The sequence below is a fragment of the Pezoporus flaviventris genome, unplaced genomic scaffold (genome assembly GCF_033815535.1).
Source record: "Pezoporus flaviventris isolate CSIRO_AGI_PZ_B2104156 unplaced genomic scaffold, CSIRO_AGI_Pfla_v1 ptg000045l, whole genome shotgun sequence".
In the NCBI taxonomy this organism is placed as follows: Eukaryota; Metazoa; Chordata; class Aves; order Psittaciformes; family Psittacidae; genus Pezoporus; species Pezoporus flaviventris.
In genome coordinates this window covers 19,602,962-19,616,583 of record NW_026892593.1, presented here as the reverse complement: position 1 = coordinate 19,616,583, position 13,622 = coordinate 19,602,962, and the positions used below count along the sequence as shown (strand labels likewise).

The following is a 13,622-nucleotide window of genomic DNA, read 5'->3' as shown; positions in this document are numbered from 1 at the left end:
GAGTATGTAATTCAAGGATATCTCGTTATGACCCACTTTTGTCTTTAACATGGACAAATATAAAATGATGGCATTAGTGATCAGATTGGGATTTAAAAAAAAAAATACAGTTCTGAATTCCATCTGTCTTTCTTGACAACAGGTTTCTTCATTGGTATGAGGAAGGTTCAGAACAGAAGGAGCCAATAACAAAATATCTTCTCAACTCATAGATACTGAACCCTTGCATCTTTCCTTATGGCAAAAAAAAACAAGAAAATCTCCTGGCTTGCTAAAACAAAGAAACAAAGCAAATGGACATGATATTCCCTCACAAGAGTCCCATGAGAACTCAGTCTTGACTCTGCCCACCAGAAAATCCAAATACCAAGGGACCTATCTTCAGAAAGCTCTAAAACGACCTTAATTAGATCCCTAAGCCATCAAATCACATCTGAAACCTATTGGATATACTTACTGGTTATATTTTTATGTATGTTGTACATATGTTTACTGCCTATACAAAATACGTCACAAGAAAATTAGCAATCCCTTTACAGTGCTATTAGTGTTAATAGCTAATGAACTATAAAAGCAACAGTTGTGGGTGTTTTTCTTTTTCTGTCTGATTGATTCATTTAAATTTAACCTTAATTTGTTTAGATCTCACTGAGAAGCTGCTACCCTATTCTGAGCTACAACTGTTGCAATTAGCAGCAGTATCCCACTGTGAGTAGAAAGCTGTTTGCATGGTGTATGTGTGCAGAGGAATGACACTGCCCAGATATCTATTGAAGAGATCAGACTACTCATTCCAAAAATGCAGGATTATCTATAAATATTTATTCAACAACACATTTTGAATTGGACTGTAGCATGGGAATGTTTTGTGGGTAGAAAACACTGTGTGCCTTACCCTGTGCTGATGCACGAACATTTTCACAGCTATAAACAGAATCTTTAGATTTTTGGGATACACTTCTATCTTCCTCTCTATCTTCAGAATGCGTATATTTGGTTTTTAATATCTTCACAAAGCAACTAGATACCAAAATGGATATTTCAGCATATCCATATCATCTTTCAAATACCCATATCTCACAGTGGTCTGAAGTTGGAGTCAAGATCTAAGTTCTAAGAAGCTTCTAAGATCTTAGCAAGTTATTTATTAAAAATCACACAGCACTTTTCATTATGAGATAAACCTTGAGAAGTTAGTTTTAAAAAAATCTGTATCTAAATTATAACGATTTTCTCATGCTTATAGTGAAGAATGTGTTTTTACAAGCATCATAGAATAGTCAGGGTTGGAAAGGACCTTAAGATCATCTAGTTCCAATCCCGCACCTCACACTAAACCATGTCACCCAAGGCTCTGTCCAATCTGGCCTTGAACACCACCAGGGATGGAGCGTTCACAACCTCCCTGGGCAACCCATTCCAGTGCCTCACCACCCTAACAGGAAAGAATTTCCTCCTTATATCCAATCTAAACTTCCCCTGTTTAAGTTTTAACCCGTTACCCCTTGTCCTATCACTACAGTCCCTAATGAAGAGTCCATCCCTAGCATCCCTGTAGCCCCCCTTCAGATACTGGAAGGCTGCTATGAGGTCTCCACGCAGCCTTATCTTCCCCAGGCTGAATTCAGAATTTCTCTTCTGAGAAATTCTTTCTGAATTCAGAATTCTTCTCTTCTCCAGGCTGAAGAAAACACAATATGATGGTGTATCACAAGATCTTTAAAAACAGAGTCAAAGTGAAATGCTAAGATACTTGAGAACATCAAGATCAATTAGGATATGATGTTCCTGGCAGCCAGGAAAGCCCCATGGAAATGGAAAATTATTAGTTACAAACTAAAATACCATAAACCACATTTTACTTTTTTAGATTCCTGATAACACAGGATAATTGCCTACCAAAAACTGTTTCATCTGACCAGTTGGACTCAAAAGAAAGATTTTTTAAATTATTATTATTCACTTTAATAGGATTTAAATTTCACTCTCAGAAAAAAAAAAAAAAAAGTAAAAAAATAAATAAAACAAACCAATAAACTTCACTCAAACTTCAGAGACCCTCAGTGTGATCAGAACAGGGTAATTTTACATTAGCTCTTCAGTACCGCAGCCTGGCAGGAGCCCCAGTGCTTGAGATCAAGAGGCACCAAACCACAGTTCTTCATTGCAAATGGATCACACACCCTGTAAGTGCTGCTGCCACACTGAGGAGATGTCAAACGACTTTCAGTGAGATCATGCTGACACATGGGCTGCCAGTTAATTTAGGTCCCCATTGTGGGGAAGAGACAAGAAAGCAGGAGTATGTCTGCAGTCATCGCCACCAGCTCATCCGGATCTCAGCTTCCCATCTGATCCAGCCTCAGCAGCCTTGAAAACACTGTGAGACTCCTCCTAGTGTTCCCTCTCCTCTGGGCTTCCCAGTTATAAGGTATGGGTATGATGGCTCTCAAACATTTGAAGAGGTTGGTAGTTATCCAAATGTCAAGAAGGTTGTCTGCACTTGTTGCAAATATTTCACAGATAAAGCAAGAAGCATTCCCTTTTATGTGACTTCATACAACCCAAAGTATTATTTATGAGTGGGAAATAAGGGAAGGTTTTATACAGTCAGATTTTCCCATGCTAGCATTTGCTAGGTAAATAAACTCATTCTCCAGTTATTTTCAAATATAACTTCTGTTGGAAAGGTAGAGATATCCAGAAGAAATTTCCTTCTAAGGAAGAGACTGTTTCAAAACCAAATAAAGGACAGGTTTCCCAATTATTCCAAACAGTTGCAAAGTTTTAACGACTCAGTACCTGCAAATTAATTGAGATATTCCTTAAAGAGACAGGAGGATTCTTCCATGAATTTAATTTTTTTTCCTTCATAATCCAGAAACTTTATGTTTCCTCAGCTGTGCCAGAGGTGGGGCTGGAACTAAATGATCTTAAGGCCCTTTCCAACCCCAACCATTCTAAAATTCTATCATTGCTTCAGGAGGTTGCTAGAAGGAACTGCACACTATCTGCAGTGAAGGCAGTACCTAACACAAGCAGGACTGAAACTCTTTTTCATGCTGCTAGAGGCACCCATTTCTCTCCACTGACAATGTAAAACATAGTCATATATGTACACTTGCTTCCTCTTAAGATGCCCAAAATTTTGGTGTGAGCATTGCCCAAGGTAGACAGGCTGGTTTCACTCATGCTTTGAACAAGATTGCTCTGAACTGAACTTTACTGAAAAGAAAATAAAAATCCGGAAAATAAACATTTCATAGCCTAATTAGTCCATGAGGTGTTTGGCAACCACTTGATTAAAAAACTGGGGAAGGAGGTAGCCGTATCACAACCTTGGATAAGACTGCAGAACACTCACCAGTGTCCTACAGGTTAGTGTTTCACACTCCCTAAGAAATGAAAAACATAAGGGTAAGAGCTCTGTAGAAGCAGCAGACAGCTCTTAAGAAGAGCATGACCAACAAAACACCCTGGCAAAGAAGAATGCCAGTTCACAAATAATCTCATAATTCCAGAATTTAGCTTCATTGTGCACAGGGGTGAAACCAAGGTCTTTCAAAAGCACTGCAATCCCACCCGGAGTAAGCAACAGCCCTTTTCTGACACTCACAGAATGAAAACTCAGTTCCCAGAATGTGGAATAACAAACAGCCTGGGGACTGAGGAATGCTACTGAGATGCCTGACATCCACATTTAAATTATTTCTATCTGCTTATGAGTTGCTTAAGCATAGTAAGATAATTTTAAATTAATCTATACTTTAAAAAGCTGTTGTCTTGTATTACATTGATATCTGCAACTGGGCCAGTCACAGGTTGCAGATCTGGGACCCAAGCCCAATCTCCAACTCTCTCTTTGATCCTATGACTGTCATTTATTCAAAGAGAAACAGTCCAAGGAAAGCAGGAAAGACTAGAATAGGCACCCTTACTCTGTAGCACAGGACACTACTGAAGTGCTTGAAAGCATGTGAAGCAGAAGGGGTGTTTGAATATGAGTGTGACCTCCTCAGGGAAGAACCCAATCCAGCAAAGTCTTCCTTGCCCTTAAGCTGATTATCTCTGGTTTCAAGCAAATTCCACCCAATGCAACAAGTTTTTATACTAATGTTTTATCAAAATCTACGTGTAAACTTGTACAGAGAGCTCTAAATCCTGATTGTCAAAGAAATTTCTGCAAAAAGATTTAGGGAAAAAAAAAATCTTATAATTTTTGTTTATAATTTTGTAATATAAAATTAATAATTAATATTAGTATAGAAAAAGATGTAAGTTAAATATAGTAAATGCCACTCAGCTGTGATGTACTCCTTTGCTTACATACAGTAAAGTAGCTCTTTGCCCACTTTAATTTCCACTACAAGTCAGCCTGGTGTGCAATAGCATTCAGCATCAGGGAGGATTTAGAACAATTTCAGACTGCTTTTTCAAGAAATAGGAGTTCTGCATTGCTGAGGATGCAGCTTGCCTCTCTTGTGGCTGATCCATTCTGGGGTGATTCAGTCTCTGCTGTAGTTATAATCCTTAAGTAACTTAATATTTTCACAAAAATTGTAACTGTACACCGCACTTCCAAGGTATGTGAGAGGAACATCCTTAGAGAACCAGCACACTCCACAAGAACAGAAGAAACACTGTTTGTGGAGAAGGGTGTCTCTGCTTCTTAGCTCTAGCAAATCAAAACAGTCCATGGCTTCATTATGGGAAATCATAATAATTACAGGTTGTCCACAAAGGTAATTATGAATTTGTTTTGGTCTTTACCTAGCTGTTCTAGCCAGTTCTGGTGCAGCTATTCAAACTGAATGTTCCCATAAGCTGGGAAGTGTCATCTAAATTAATTTCCATCTCTTGCACTTCCCCAGTTCATGGAATGCAAAAGCATTACCTGACATAAACAAACATCGGCCTTCAGCTTTTAGTATTCAGTTTAAGTAGCGCAAAGCGGGGGTTTTAAGATGTATTCTTGTTTATGATATGTAGGTTAATGTATTTGCTGGCAAACATAAAAGAAAGAAACATTATGTGATTCCTGCCTTCCTCATAATAATTTTTTATTAACAGCCAGCATATTGTTCCTTTAAAATATAGGCCAAATAGATTGGTTTGGCTTTTTTTTTTTTTTTTCCATTTTCTGGCAAACACAGGAAAAGAAACAATTGATCAAAGCATTTTCTAGTTAAAACTAAATAATTATTCTTCTGAAGATACTGTGGTTTAGATTTTTTCCTCAGCAGAGGTTACTTTTACAAAGTCTTGCTTGTTCAGAAAAAGGTATTCATCTGAACCTATTTGTTAACCCAGGGTTTTTCATTATTGTTTAGAAAGAAAGTTCTTGTTCAAGATTGTTTCTTTTAAATCTGAGTTTGGCAAGGTTTTTTACATGGAAGCATAAACACTTCAGATGTTTGATGGTAATATCAAGAGGTTAACAGGTGGTTTAGAAGTATTTTGAGAAGGTTGATTTTGTGTCACCAGCTATATTTAATCCCTCTAAGATAAAGTACCATGAACCAAGGTTCCTCTCAGATGCTCTGTCAGTCTGCAACTGAGTCATATAGTCCCATCTCTGAAAATAAACGTTTAACCTACCTGTGCAGTTGAAGGTAAGCTGCTCACACTCACATTTGTTAAGTATCCCTCTTTTGGTTTTCACCCAAAATAAAACTTATTATGTATTAGCTTTTCAGAATTATTCAGGGTTAAAAAACAAAAACAAAAACAAAATCAAAAAAGAAACCCAGAAAAACAGCTTCTAAGTGTTTTAATTGCTTGGTAACTGAAGATGATTTCTTAGGAATACCATAGTAATGGTGGTGAAATATTAGCAATCTCACAGGCAGAAAGGGAGGAGTTTTTGTATTTATATTTCCACAGGCATGGTTATAGGATTTAATACTGTGCCTAATCAAACACGCAAGGATTTGATTACAACAGAGTGACTGAACAGTGGAGCCATCAAATGACTTCCATAAAGCTTCAAAGGCGGACTGAAGATAGACACTGCTCATGCTTCCTAATCCCACCAGAGGTTTTAAAACCAGAAGGTTTGTATTGTTCCAAGAGTTGCAGATTACTGAAGCAAAAGAATAACCTTCTGCAAACCCATGAGACCAACAGTGAGTTCCACAGCTGCTGTAGGGGCTTTCACTGTCCTGCACAGCCCCAAAGTAGTTTTCCAAAAGTAATCCAGCCTGCAGCCGTAGACCACCATGGCGAGGAGCTGGAGCTCCCACTGCCCTTACAGGAACTAAACCTACCACTGCTTTTTACAGGACAGCTGCAGGTTACTACGGAATTGTTACTACTACAGCTGCCAGCAGGGTACAACACTATTTTCCTTCTGTGAGGATGGTACCTGTGCAAACCAGCAGCCAAATAGCCAGCAGGAAAGATTCACATACCTACGGAGTTCCAATTATTTCATTTGTCAAAACATGTGCAAATTATGTCCTTATTTTCTTTACTAAGCACCAAAGAACAAAATGGTGACTGTCCCATTCTAAGTACAACACACCGGGTGCAGACTAAGGGCATTCTATTTTCTAGTTTTTGAGCACTGTCCAGTTAAATTGTTCTGATACTAAGCTGTGAGCAACATGTCTTCATTTGGGCTGGCTCCAGATGAATTTCTGTTGCTTGGTTTAGTCCTTCTATTTTCAAAAGGAAAAAAAGAAAAGAAAAAGAAAAGGAAAATTAAAACCAGAATGCATCCTTGACTAATTATTGTCTGATTTCCACGTTGGGTACCTTGAGATATGCTGAATTTCTATTTAACTACCTGTGCAGTAGAACATGGGTTTGGGTAGCTATTTAGCTATTGGAAAGCTGATCACAAATAAAGCAGTATTAGAGCCAGCACCATTTCAGCTTCAGGAAGAACTTTGTGTCTGACTCTGTGAGAAAATCCTGCTGGTGGTGTATTTTATTTCTATAGCACTATATGGCAGCTTTGGTAACCCTGGTGGCTCTTCAGATACATGGCACTTTCAGCATTGACACATGCTAACATAACTGTAGCATCTGACAAGCACAGAAAAAATTCAGTCCTATCTGAGAGATCCTGGGCACGGACCAGGTGTAAAGGGCAACAGATCCTCCTTTACAAGGGCTCTCTGCTGCGGAGTCCCATAGGCACCAGACTTGCCTGCCTTTTATCCAGTAAGTGAAACTGTTGTGGTTGATGGGGGTTGGGCTACAGTATCGTCAGAGTGCTAATATTCAACTCTGCAGCTCTGCTTTAGCAGATCCAGACCCACCAATGCCCTTCTCCTCCAAGTGTCCACCAAGAACTGGTAGAATAAGGCCAACCAGTTGTCATAGAGGACAGCGATAATATGGCAATAATGCTGACTATCACGCAGGAACCAGAACATGTAACCTTTCCTTTAGGCACAGATGACTCTCTTTCTCCTATCAAAATTATTCACAATTAAAAAAAGTAATATTAAAAGTATTGTCTGTAGTAACGAGAGGTGTTAACAGCTCTAAGTTTTGGACATAGATGAAATTATAGCTTGTGTCTTTCAAGATGATTTCATCAGCTTTGAATTGCCTCTGACCATTAACTAGAAATTCACTTAACCTGAGATTAATCTTGCAAGACAGGAAATGAAGGGTAATGCAGCACAGGCCTTCTGAGACATGTATTAATCCCAGCCTTTGACACAAACATGGTTTTAAATAGCGAAATAACAAATGAGCGATCTTTATCTCCCTGTGAAGTCCCACATCTGTACTGTTTGCCTCAAGAAATCTAGGCAAGAGAAACACTTATCCATGCCCATCACTGACTTTTTCTACTTCACCTTGGAATAAAACTAGAGTGCCTCATTTCCACTCCAATTTAAAACATGGTCACTTCAGCATGTGAGTGCATTAGGAAAACAGCAATACTGATCAGGAAAATGCAGAACACAGATTATGCAATGTCTGCAGATCTTTCACAGGAGGGAAGGCAAAATAATGATTACTGCTTGTAAACCCATAAAGGGTCCATGTTCAAGCAACGCTGGACATTCTTTCTCCCTCTCTAACCACACAAAAGGAGTAAATTAACCACTGCTGCCTGAGGAAGCCTGAGCCCTCCCAACTCTTAGTACAAGTTTGGAGAAACAAGATAGAGCAAAGAATTGTCAGGCACCTGGGTAACCAGAGTACAGAGTCATCTGTGGTGTCTTTAGGCCTCATGCAGATGTTTGATTTGAGACTGATGTTACTTACTGATCACAAGGTGGTCAGGTTAGACTCCTCTTTCACTTCATCATATATTTACATTTATATCCTTTTATCATGATATGAAATACTTCTGTGACTGTTGCAGTATACCTGCAGTGCTTTAATAGTTTTGGACTGTTTAAAAGAGTTATAAATTAAGATACTTAGCAACTTGCCAAGACAGAGTTGCAGAATCTTGTACTGACGCTGAGCAGTAAGAAAAGTAAGCTGGATTTCTGCTTTGATTTGTGTCACTCAAGCAGAGACTCACAGAAATGGCACACCCACACTATTTCAGCAGGATCTGTGGGACATCTTACCTTTCCTTGCATGTTACAGAAGTTTACCTTTGGCAAGCAAGGAACAAGAACTCGCAATGCACCGCAGTCACCTGTTTTGGGAGGAATGTATCCCTGTTGGAGCCTGAATGACCCTCTCCTAGCCTGAGGAGCCAGATCCTCAGCAGAAACCCAGCCCGTGCGCACTGCCCTGCAGGACCCTCTCCCTCTCCTGCTCTCCAGCCCGCCTCCAGATCTACCCGGGTCACTTCAGCCGGTCACTTGCCTCCCGCATCCCGCTACCTCCCCCCATCCCTGCCGCCGCAAATCAGCGTGGAAAAACGGGGAGCTGCTCCCGAGGTCTCCGAAGCGGGGACCCACTACGGGGAGGGGGTGGGGGGGGTCGGTCCTACACCGTTGCACATGCAACGTCTGTCAGTGTTCTGCTCGGAAGCCCCTTCACTCAAACAACCCCTCGCGCTCCGGAGCCGGGAGGGAAGCGGCGCGTCCCCAGGCTCCCGGGAGGGGCTGAGCCCTGCCGGGCTGTGCAGCCGACCTGTTGCTTTGCTTTGTACAAGCAGAGCCGCTCGTTCAGAGGTCTATTGCGGTACTCCGAGACGTGCGAAAAGCTCACTTCTTCACTCAGCCCCTTTCAAAGATGCCCGGTGAGACAAGGGTACCCGGCCACCATCTAGACCTGCTGGTTGCGAGGATTCCTGGTGAGGGGCGGCCAGAGGCGGGAAGGGAAGAACCTCCTGCCCGGGGATAACCCCTCCTGAGTGTAACCATTTAGGCACCACCACATCGCGCTCCTTCCCATACAGCCAAACCCTAGCGAGGGCTCCAGGTGTTGTAAAACCTAGGCAAGAGTCGGGGTGCCCCGAAGGACCAAAAACCATTCGTGAGGGGTCCCGCAGACGTGGCCGCCAAGCCCCCAGGAACGGGGCTATCCCCCAGCGTTGGCCGGGAGCCCTGCGCTCCCCCCGCCCTGAAAGCACCCGCAGCCCGCGGTGGGGCTGCAGGAGGCGAGCGGGTACTGCTGCTCTCCCGGGGGGCAACACCCGCTATTCCTGCCCAGTGCGGTTACCCCGGGAGCGCCGCACACCCGGCCGACCCCTCCCGCCGCTCCTCAGGCTCCCACCGACGAGCGCGCTCGGCTTGGCAGAGTCTGCTGAGTAGTTAATAACATAACAACCCGGCTTTGATCAATCCGAACTAATTACCCCTCTTAATTAAAGTCTTTAGCGGTTGTTGGAGTGTTTTGGCAGGGACGCGGCGGAGGTTTGCAGCTCGGCATCCCCCGCGCCGCGCTCCCAGGCCCAGCCGCAGCCCCCCACGGGCGAGTTATTTATTTCCACGAGGTCAACGAAATACATTTTTTTTCTCTCTTTCTTTTTTTTTTTTTCTTCACGTGCAAGAAGAATCAAACCGAAATTCAAATTCGTACATAGCGGACCAGTTCTGTCCATATAGATACGATATTCAGGAGGGAAGAGGGGAGAGGTGGAAATCAAGAAAGGGGAGGAATAACCAGCAGGCAGCGGAGGCAGGGCGGGATCAACACAATGGAGATATATATACATCGAAATAATTAAAGTGGTGCAGCGTTCCCGGTTCGGGTAATACAGACCCCAAATAAATACAGCAGAAATTGGCTTGGCGCGTTTTCTTTTCCTTTTTGCTTTTTTAAATCATCTCTCCACCTGAGATGCAACGACAAAAAAAAAATAAAAATAGAGTCTTAAAAAACATAAAATTAGAAAAATAAAGAGGGGAAACAACCGGTCCCATGGACGTGAGTGGCGATATAGAGCATAACACACAAAACCGCTTAACAGGTGCATGCAAGGGGCGGCTGGAGCTCCCACCCTCAAGGCTGGAGCGGTGGCGGGCCCGGCAGCAGCGGCCCGGAGGGGGCCGGCTGCTGGTCAGGCCCCCCCAGCTCTGCGGGGGCCCGGGGCAGTCCCAGGGCGCTGTCGTGCAGCTTGCGGACGTGCTTCTTGAGGTCAAAGTTCCTGCAGAAGCCTTTGCCGCAGGTGGGGCAGGTGAAGGGCTTCTTGTCGTTGTGGGTGTGCATGTGGAACGTCAGGTTGTACACCTGGTGGAAAGCCTTGTTGCAGATATTGCACTTGAATTGCTTCTCGCCGCTGTGAGTCAGCTTGTGGTTTTTGTAATTGCCTGGGAACGAGACAAAAAGGGCCAAGGGACCCGGGGATCAGAACTGGGTGCTGCAAAGACCAGGGGAAAACCCCCCAGCATCCCGAAACCCCAGAGCTATGCTTTAACCGAAACGACCGCCGACCTCTTCGCAAACACCAGCCTTCTCCCCATTCACCCGCGGCCGGTCCCTTGACAGACAGAATAGTAGAACTGTTTGGGTTGGAATGGGCCTTAAAGACCATCCAGTTCCACCCCTCTGCCACGGGCAGGGACACTTTCCACTACGACTAGGTTGTTCCAAGCCCCGTCCAACCTGGCCTTGAACACTGTCAGGGATGGGGCAGCCGCAGCTTCTCTCGGGGGGAATAATCGAATAAACCGAAATCCCATCAATTGTAGAAATAAAACCCCTTGATTCAGCCTTCCCAGCAGCACGGGGAGAAAAGCGAACCAAATCCCGCACTGGGAGAGGGAAAAAAGCGGCTAACTCGTTTGCCGAACCGCGGGTGCCGTGCGCCGACAACGGGCGCTGCCACGGGAAGGCGGAACCAGAGCCCGGCCCCAGGCTGGGTCGTGCAGAGGGAAACGGGCAGGGGACAGCGGTACTTAAAATTAACCTCAATCTCTAGCAGCAGCCATTAAACCCAAAATAAACTCTCCCCCGTCCGAATAGTCCAGACGCTCGGCCTCGCCTGGGGGGGGGCCGCAAGGGAGAGTGCTCTGGGGCCAGGTACCTTTCTGGTGAAATCCTTTGCCACAAAATTCACAAACAAAAGGTTTGTAGCCAGCGTGTATTCGCGTGTGCGTGTTCAGGGTCGAGCTCCGGTTAAAGGCTTTGCCGCACTGGTTGCACTTGTGTGGCTTTTCCTGGAGGGAAACAAACGCCAAAGTCACGGCTCGGTGGTTGGTGTGCGGGAGTACGGGGTTTGCGGGTTTGCAGGCGTTCTGTGTGCTAGCTGGTGGCTCCCGCTCCCGGTGAGCGGCACCCCGCGGCACCCACATCTCCTGGAGCAAATTAAATTCCCGCGGCCCCAGCTCAACCGCCCTCTGTAACGCGCCACTGCCTGGCGGGGCTCGGGCCCCCCGAAAAGGCTGAGAGGAAAGGTCTCGGGGAGGGAGGGAGGGACGGAGGGGAAGCTCACCTGGGTGTGGATGATCTTGTGCCGGCAGAGCGTGCTTGCCTGTCTGAAGCCCTTCCCGCAAACTTTGCAAACAAAGGGTCTGGCTCCCGTGTGCACCGGCATATGGCGAGTTAAGTTATAATGTGCATTAAATACCTTGAGAGTGAAATCAGACACACACACACACACAAATAACAATTGCGATTAGAAGGCGAGAGCGCCGAAGGGGAAGCCGTCGCTTAAAAATCAAGCAAGCGAGGGACCGAGGACCCGGCGGTCAGACGGCCGAGTCAGGAGGCTGGGGAGAGAGGAAGGGTGGCGAGCTGCCGCTCTACTTGCCTTTCCACAAACTTCACACGTGAAAACTTTGGGCTTGCTGCTCGGGGAGCCGCGGCTGAACTCCGATGTCTTGTAGGCGATTTTTTCCGAGAGGATCTGGGCGCTCTCTTTCATGTAGTGCTGCAGCTGGGTCTGAGACAAGTCCTTGAAGGCCACCCCCGCCGGGTACTTGTCCACGGCCGGCAGCACCAGCTTGTTCCTCTCCGCCAGGTAAGCCTTGGGCTGCGGGTGCAAGGGGGAGCTGAGAAAATAAGAAGCCACCGGGTGGATGTTGACACTGGAGGACGGGTGACAAGGGCTGTCGCCTCGGTTGAAATAGCACAGGGCTCCCATGGCGTGGAAGGAGGAGTGATTGACCACTCGGGGTCTTACCAGTTTGTACTGCTGCAAGGGCAGGGCATCGCGGGGGAAATCTCCTTTCAAGCTCAGGGCACAGTTCAAGAGATCGCCGCAGCTAAAGGAGGGCGAGGAAGAGGAGTCTAAATGAGCCTTCCTGGGTTCCACTCCGGCCACCGCCGCTTTGGGCAGGGGGTCGTACGCCACCGGGACAAAGGGGATCATGCAGGGGATGGAGGAGTTGAGGTGCAGCGGGTGCTTGGGGTCGCCTTTGGCCACGGAGCCGTGGAGGAGCTGCGGGACGGGGATGGAGCGGGGCTCTGGCGTCCGCGCCATGATGCGCTCAATGGAGAAGGCGAGGGGCTTGGGCGTGCTGATCATGTTGCTCCTGGCAGACAGGCTTTCTCTGGCTGGAGGAGTCGCTAGGATTTTGGTCGCCGTATGGTGGCCACTATTGTCCATGGCTGGATTGCATTTGTTCGCCCGGTTTGAGCCGCTTTGGTAGACGCCTCTTTTTTTTTTTTTTTCTCTTTCTTTTTTTTTTTTTCCTATCCTCTCCCCTCTCTCACTCTGTTTCACTCTCTGCCCCTTCTCTTGTCACTGATCTGCAAGGAGGGAGAGCAGCATCGCCGCCGCCACCAGCACCATCACCTCCTCCGCCGGCGGAACCAGCCCTCTGAGCCCGGCGGCATCAAGCCAGCCCATCGCCGGTTACTTTGGCGCGCCAGTGACTCGGGACAATCGCTACTTATTTCTATCAATAGAAAGTGTTGTGTCAATAACGCAGCCAAGATCTCGCCAATCGTTAACTTCCAAGAGGAGAAGGTAAACTAGATAATTGCTCAATTCGCTTCCAACAGTCAACAGGAAAAGTTTCCCCCCCACCCCCCCGAAAGTGGCTACTTTTCATTGGCGCCCGCTCCTCCCCCGCCCAGGGAAGGAGGTGTCTCCCTCCTTCTCGCCTCTCTCCCCTCGGCCTCCCTCCCCTTTTTTTATTATTATTATTTGCAATCTGCTTAACCAGGCTTTAGAGGCCAAGCAAATCCGAGATCAATTTTCTTGTTTGGCTTTAAGTGACATCATCTAAAATCATTGTCCAAGTGCTAAATAGGGATGTGAAACCCAATTCAAGGGCAAGTGCCAGAGTATTTGTCAAACGAGGTGC

General features: G+C 45.6%; 1 protein-coding gene across 1 annotated transcript; it reads right to left on the bottom strand.

Annotated features, from left to right (window-relative positions):
- Window positions 1-10,258: 10,258 nt before the first annotated feature.
- On the bottom strand, window positions 10,259-13,276 carry FEZF1 (FEZ family zinc finger 1). Its single transcript, XM_061467088.1, has 4 exons — window positions 12,122-13,276; window positions 11,804-11,938; window positions 11,396-11,528; window positions 10,259-10,679 (listed from the first exon to the last, which is right to left on the bottom strand). Exons 1-4 carry the CDS (start codon window positions 12,917-12,919, stop codon window positions 10,372-10,374), a joined length of 1,374 nt encoding a protein of 457 aa, XP_061323072.1. The 5' UTR covers window positions 12,920-13,276; the 3' UTR covers window positions 10,259-10,371.
- Between the last annotated feature and the right edge of the window lie 346 nt (window positions 13,277-13,622).

Bases quoted from the DNA above. Each gene is read 5' to 3' on its own strand.
- FEZF1 (XM_061467088.1), bottom strand. From the start codon at position 12,919: ATGGACAATAGTGGCCACCATACGGCGACCAAAATCCTAGCGACTCCT. The intron at 11,529-11,803 runs GTGAGCTTCCCC...GTTTCCCTCCAG, and splicing joins ACAAGATCATCCACACCCAG to GAAAAGCCACACAAGTGCAA. The intron at 10,680-11,395 runs GTACCTGGCCCC...TCTCGTTCCCAG, and splicing joins CAAAGGATTTCACCAGAAAG to GCAATTACAAAAACCACAAG.